This window comes from Sminthopsis crassicaudata, chromosome 6 (assembly GCF_048593235.1).
Source record: "Sminthopsis crassicaudata isolate SCR6 chromosome 6, ASM4859323v1, whole genome shotgun sequence".
Taxonomy (NCBI): domain Eukaryota; kingdom Metazoa; phylum Chordata; class Mammalia; order Dasyuromorphia; family Dasyuridae; genus Sminthopsis; species Sminthopsis crassicaudata.
The window spans coordinates 123394918-123400917 of NC_133622.1; the positions used below are offsets into that span (position 1 = coordinate 123394918).

Here is a 6000-nt window from a genome sequence, read left to right on the forward strand (position 1 = left end):
AAGAGTTATTTGTGTTGTTTTGTGAAAATCAATTGCTCCTTTTGGAATTCTGAGTGAAATAAATGTTGTGTAACAATCAGTAAGGCAAAGTAGCTTCATTTACTTTGATATATATGTGGTGCAATCTTTTTTAACTTGTTTAAATATCGAAAGTGAAATGAAAACATCCTCCTGCTCTGAATGAAGGTAGTTTTGTTTTAATGACTTGAATATTTATTTCCTTAATTTTCTACCCTCATATATTAGATAACATATAGTGAAATTATACATAAAAATTATTTGTCCAAACCCTAGAGAATACCTGTAGATATTGTAAATAATTTAAACAAAAAGAAAGACAAATTTTTCAAGATTTTTGCAACAATTAATCAAACTAGCTGTGGAAAAAAGTATCATTAATATTTGTTATTCGATTGTAAGTAATATGCTTCAATTTTCCAAAGTAAGAACAGATTTCAATACATTATTAAAGAAATTTTTATAGATAAGGAATTTATCTAGTTTCCCCTCCAAAGACACACCAGTTTTCCATTTTTAAATAATGTATACTTAAAATATATTTGGAAAATTGTTATCTAATGTAAGTTTTATACAAAGAACTAAAAAAAATTATCTAAAGATTTATTCTCTTTCCTATCTACACATTTATTTTAAAATAAATAATTTTTAGATTTTTAAAAGATAGTTTTGGAAGACAGGCTGTTTCCCTACCCCACTCCCTCTATCTAGAATGAGTGATCTTAATAGATTTAGACTAAATTCTTTCTGTAGGAGGCTGCCAATATTACCATTCAGGGAAATTTTTTTTTCTCCTTATTATCATTATCAGAACAATCTTTTTCATGAAACATTCAATTAACTATTTTCTGCTATGAAGATGATTGATAATATCAAATCAATTGTGGTTCATAGTTCCTTTCATAAAGATATCTCTGTTTGCATCAGATGACAGTGTTCAAAAGCATATGTTTCTTGGTTTGAAAATTCCAAGGTACGGAGGGCCATGCCTAAAAATTATTGACTGAATTTAGTAACAGTGTTATGCTCTTATCACAGGTTTCTAATCATCAACATAGGGAAAATGAAGCTATGTAAAGCAAGCATAACAATGAACTCCATTAACAGTGGAGTTCAGTATATTCAGAAGTTAGTTATATCCAATTTATTCCATGATATTGCACATTCTAACTCATCTGTTGAACAAGTGAAATGCTGGAGTTTATAAAAGATAGCTCTCATGTATATAGATGACTTTTGGTTGAACAACTAAATGTAGTTTAGGAATTCACCTCTTTTGATTTCTCCAGAAATTCTCCCTATCCCCCCCCCCTGTGTGGGTGTGTTTTTCTGTGTATGTCTGTCTGTCTCTCTCCTTTCTTCCCTCCCTCCCTCTCTTTCTCTCACTCATTCTCTCTGTGTACGGAAAGTACAGATGAAATACTGCATATTAGTACATATGATTGACTATAGTTCTATGTTATTAGCTCATGCAATAAATTTGTTTTTTATACATCATGTATTATGCTTATTACATATATTCATTCTGTAGATATAATATATATACATATATTATATGCTTTTAAAAAAATAAATACTAATTCTTGGAAAATGTTAGTCAATGAAAGTTTTTCTTGCACTAAATCATACTCTGAAGCCTCTTGACCAGAGTAAGGATAATACCAATACTTCAAAGATCATATCCAGTGGAACACAAATTTTTTTCAAGTTTCATGAAGTCAGAAAGTTTTGGCCTTATAACTTACTGTATATCTGTCATCTGATAATCAGCTTGATTTTGTAGGTTCAGAGAGGCTCCTCTCCATTTTGGGTGCACAGTAATGAATTAATATGTATACATCAATTGCACCTCAAATATATACATATGTATGTGTTTGTATACCTGTATATATAAATATACATGTATATTCCACAATGGGCAAGCAGGAGCTGGATTTATGCACTCCTTTGGTGGAGGCAATATCCATACCAAAGATTTTTAATCTTTCAAAGCAATTATAAATAAACTATACATAAGAGAAAGCCAGCAGAAGAAATAGGATGTTATTTAGTTTTGTGGGTTATTGTTGTTTCAAATCACAAAGTCCTATGGTAAATCCCCAAATCAGACCTCAATAGCTATCATATATTAGTTCAATGGATTCAGCTGACAAACAAGATTAACATGAATAGTCGCACCATCTCAGGAGTGAGACTAAAAGGAAGTGATCATTAGAGGTCATTTAGTCCTTCCCCTGCCTTTGCCAAAAGTAATTTATCTTAGACAGTGGATGACACTGACCTGAAGCTACAGCGAAGAAGAAGGGCAAATAAAAGATCAGACTGCTATAAGAACCATCTCTTCAATAGACTTTTTTCCACAATCAGAGAGAGGGTGGATCACATAAATATATTCTATACATTTTACATGATGTTTCAAGGTGATAAATTGAGACAAATAAGGGAAGAAATTGATGGTGAGAATGAGTTTGTACTTTGTGGAGGGGAAAAAGGTCTGGTGCTCTTCAGGGTGAGTAAGGGAGAGTGTGTCCAATTAGGATAGTTTTCATTACTAGCATTTTGTTGTTTGAGATATAAAAAGGGGAGGGAGAATCTAAGAACTGAGAAATATTTGTTTTAACTTAGTTGGGGAAATGGGCTCCTCAAGAAACAAGCAGCTTTTCTGGGGCTATTAGACTACATCAAAATATGTCCAGGAGAAGTTTAGCATAGGGTTAGACTCAGAACAGTAAGTAACTCACCCCCCATCTTAATTTCTGTTCCAGTGGCCCCTTTCCCAAAGACTTGAAAAGAACAACAGCTTCAGTCAGATAAATGTGCCAAGAACCCACTGAGATCCTGAGCTTAGCAGTGTTGTAGTTTTACTTCAGGGAAAGAGCTTTCTCACACTAGCCTAGATCTGGTTGTTGATATCTCTGTGTCCACTGGTATGCCTATGCCCTCTAGAGAGTTTAATTCTGCTTTGGTTTCTAAAATTCAGAATCTGGGATTGCACCTTCCCCTTGGACTTCCCCATCCCCCTGAGGGCTCCTTTATCCTGGCCAAGCAGTGTCAAGATTCCGGAAGCTTAGGAAAATCTCTCCCTCTCCCTGTCTCTCCCTGTCTCTTCTTGTTTCTCTCTGTCTCTTTTTCTCTCTCTCTCTCTCTCTCTCTCTCTCTCTCTCTCTCTCTCTCTCTCTCTCTCTCTCTCTCTCTCTCTCTCTCTCTCTCTCTCTCTCTTTCTTTTCTCTCTCTCTCTTCTTCCCTCTCTTTTTCTCTGTTTCTCAATTTCTCTGTCTATCCGTTTCTCTCTCATTCTCTCCCTATTCCCCCCCTCTGTGTGGGTGTGTTTTTCTGTGTATGTCTGTCTGTCTCTCTCCTTTCTTCCCTCCCTTCCTCTCTCTCTCTCACTCATTCTCTCTGTGTGTGTCCCCTTGTGTTCGTGTGGAGAGCTTTTGTCTGCATGTGTATAAGACACAAACAGTGGCAACACAGAGACAGATGCTAAAATAGTGACACTGAGACACACAGAAATAGACAAGGGAAACAGAGCCAGACAGACCTACAGGGGCAAAAACTTTCAATATATTTCAGGTTTTTTGATCTGTCCTATAATAATGTATGTGTTGATGTAGGTTGTCCAGTATACACAGGCATCATCCTTTTATTGTTTTCCCTAAAGTTTTCTTTTCAGGAGTGAGGAACCACAGAACTTTAGAAAATCATTCTCTATATAATATATATATATATATATATATATATATATATATATGTATGTATGTATGTATGTATATTCACGATCCATTTGGGGGATGGGACATAAATGGAAGAAAGGCAAATATATATCATCTCTATGACCAGGAGGAGGCTTTTGGATTCTGAAAAATGAAACTAATCAACCAGTGTGTGTATACATAACTGAAGTTCCCCCCCCCCAAAAAAAATCCTGTACTTGGCAAAATATACACGCTCCTGCACACTCTAACACACACAGGCTTTCAAATCTAGAAGACCACGGCTTAAGAACAGCTGTGCGGAAAATAACCCAAATGCAACAAACACCTGATCTAATGGCAACGCAAACATAAGCAGTGCTTTGGAAGTAGAATGGTCCCATACCTCTCCTTGCTGATGATTGTGTTTTGAAGATTTTCCTACCTGCCCCAGGTTTTTGCCCTTCTTACTGCTGCCGAAAGTCAGTCCTTGGTAGATGGCCGCAGATCGATTGGTTGCCTGAGTCGGGGTCTCCCCGCCCAAGACGGACTTGATGGAGTTCAGTTTGGATCTGGAGCTTCCCAACTGGGAGCTCTCCACCATCAGGACCGCGGCTAGTAAAAGGAGGCAGCGGGAGGGCTCCTTATTCCACATCATAAGGGTCATCTCCCCAGCAAGGCAAGAGGGGACCCCAAGAAAGCTAAAAATCTAAGAGGAGGAGAAGTAGCAAGGAAGCAATGAAACCCAGAACTTGTCTTCCAAAAAGAGATCAAGCAAAGAGCAGGAAGCGAGGGGGAGTCTCAGTCACTGTCCCCCAAACTTTGAGTGACTTCTGGAAACGAGTCTAGAAAAGTGCAAACTCGGTCTTAATCATTCAGGCTGGGAGTTTCGAGACTAGAGGTCACTTCACCACAGCCGTTTTCTTCACCAGTAGGGAAAATTCTTCAGGCAGTAGGATGCGAAGCGCCTCCCTACCCCAGAAGGCGTGCCCCAAGGTGATGCAGAATCCAGAAGAGCAGCCCTGCTCTAGACAAGTTGGGAAGAAGCTCGGAAGTCCGCCCTCCTTCGTTCCTGCCCCCAATCAGACAGGGGGAGAGAGAGAATGAAAATCAGCCCGCATTCAAGGATCCCAGAGGGTCGGAAGAGTCGGGTTATTTCCCCCACACGTATACACCCACACCTCCTGGTTTAATTGTCTGGGTTTGGTTTTTCCTCCTGTTTTCTTTCCTTCTCCCCTTGTCTTTCTCGTCTTTTGTCTGAGTCCCTGCACTGTGTCAGAGCACACGTCCTCCAGTTCCAGGTTAATAGGCGCTAGTTTGGGGAGCCAGTAGAGCAACCCAGGAACTGGAGACTTGGAGTCAGAGGCCGAGCCCTGGCTTGTCCACACACACACGGGAACACGCTCACGCACAGCCAGTCTTTTCTTCTGGTACACTCAGAGAAGATACAGACAGGCAAAGAATGACACTGTGCTCTCTCGTCACCGGCACGAGCTGTAGCTTCATAGTCTCTCTCCCCTTATTTTCTTCCTCCCTCTCTCTGCTACACTCTCTCTCTCTCTTTGCTTTCTTCCCGCTAATCCCTTTTCTTTTTATAGCTTGCTGCAGTGGGTTTTCTAGATTCCTCCGCCCCCAATTCAAGAGTGACAAAGAGTGAAACCGATTCTCTTACCCTCAACACGTACCCTTGCTCCCCCTTCTCTCACTCCCCTTCCTTCCTCCTTCCTTCCTTTCTCCCTCCTTCTCCTCCTCCTCCCGTTCCCTCCCCCTCCATCCCTTCTCACCTCCTCTCCACCCCCTTCCCTTCTTTCTCCAGCTTTTTATCTGCTTCACGTGGCCACCAGCAAAATCTCTGGGCTTCAGCCCCCGAGGAATTAGGGGGTTCAAGACAGCAGATCCTGTGAGGATGCGGCGGAAAAAGAGAAAGGTGGGCAGAGATCTCATTTGGAGGGGAAATCGGTGTAGATGAGGTTTGGGGACCAGTAGCTCCGACAGCTGGCCAAATCTAGAATCAGACAAACTACAGAGGATTGTTGCCCAGAAGCCTGAGCGTCTGAAAAAACTGAGGGAAAATTGAAGTTTCAAATAAAGGCGTTCCTGGCTGGAACTCTGGCCGGGGACAGACGCCCTGCTGTCACATCCGACAACGTCCTGGGCCGCTTGTTCCCCCTCAGGTCTTGAAATGATCACCCCCCCCCCCTCCCACTACGCCTGTCAGTGTGATCTGTGTAAACGGCAGGTTACTGACATCGTGTGCTCGGATGCATGCTGGGTTTGAATGTGTATGCGT

The 6000-nt window shown here is 40.6% G+C and overlaps 1 protein-coding gene across 2 annotated transcripts in view; it reads right to left on the bottom strand.

Moving 5' to 3' along the window:
• The window catches only part of DKK2 (dickkopf WNT signaling pathway inhibitor 2), a 190749-nt gene extending 185361 nt beyond the window's left edge, over positions 1-5388 (bottom strand). Inside the window, exon 1 of one of the 2 annotated variants that reach the window (XM_074273403.1) lies at positions 4156-5388. In XM_074273403.1, coding sequence (XP_074129504.1) covers positions 4156-4377 — 222 coding nt within the window. In that variant the 5' untranslated portion in view covers positions 4378-5388. Of the gene's footprint in view, positions 1-4116 lie in introns of both variants that reach the window. The other variant, XM_074273401.1, reaches the window with a different exon arrangement.
• Positions 5389-6000: the final 612 nt, after the last annotated feature.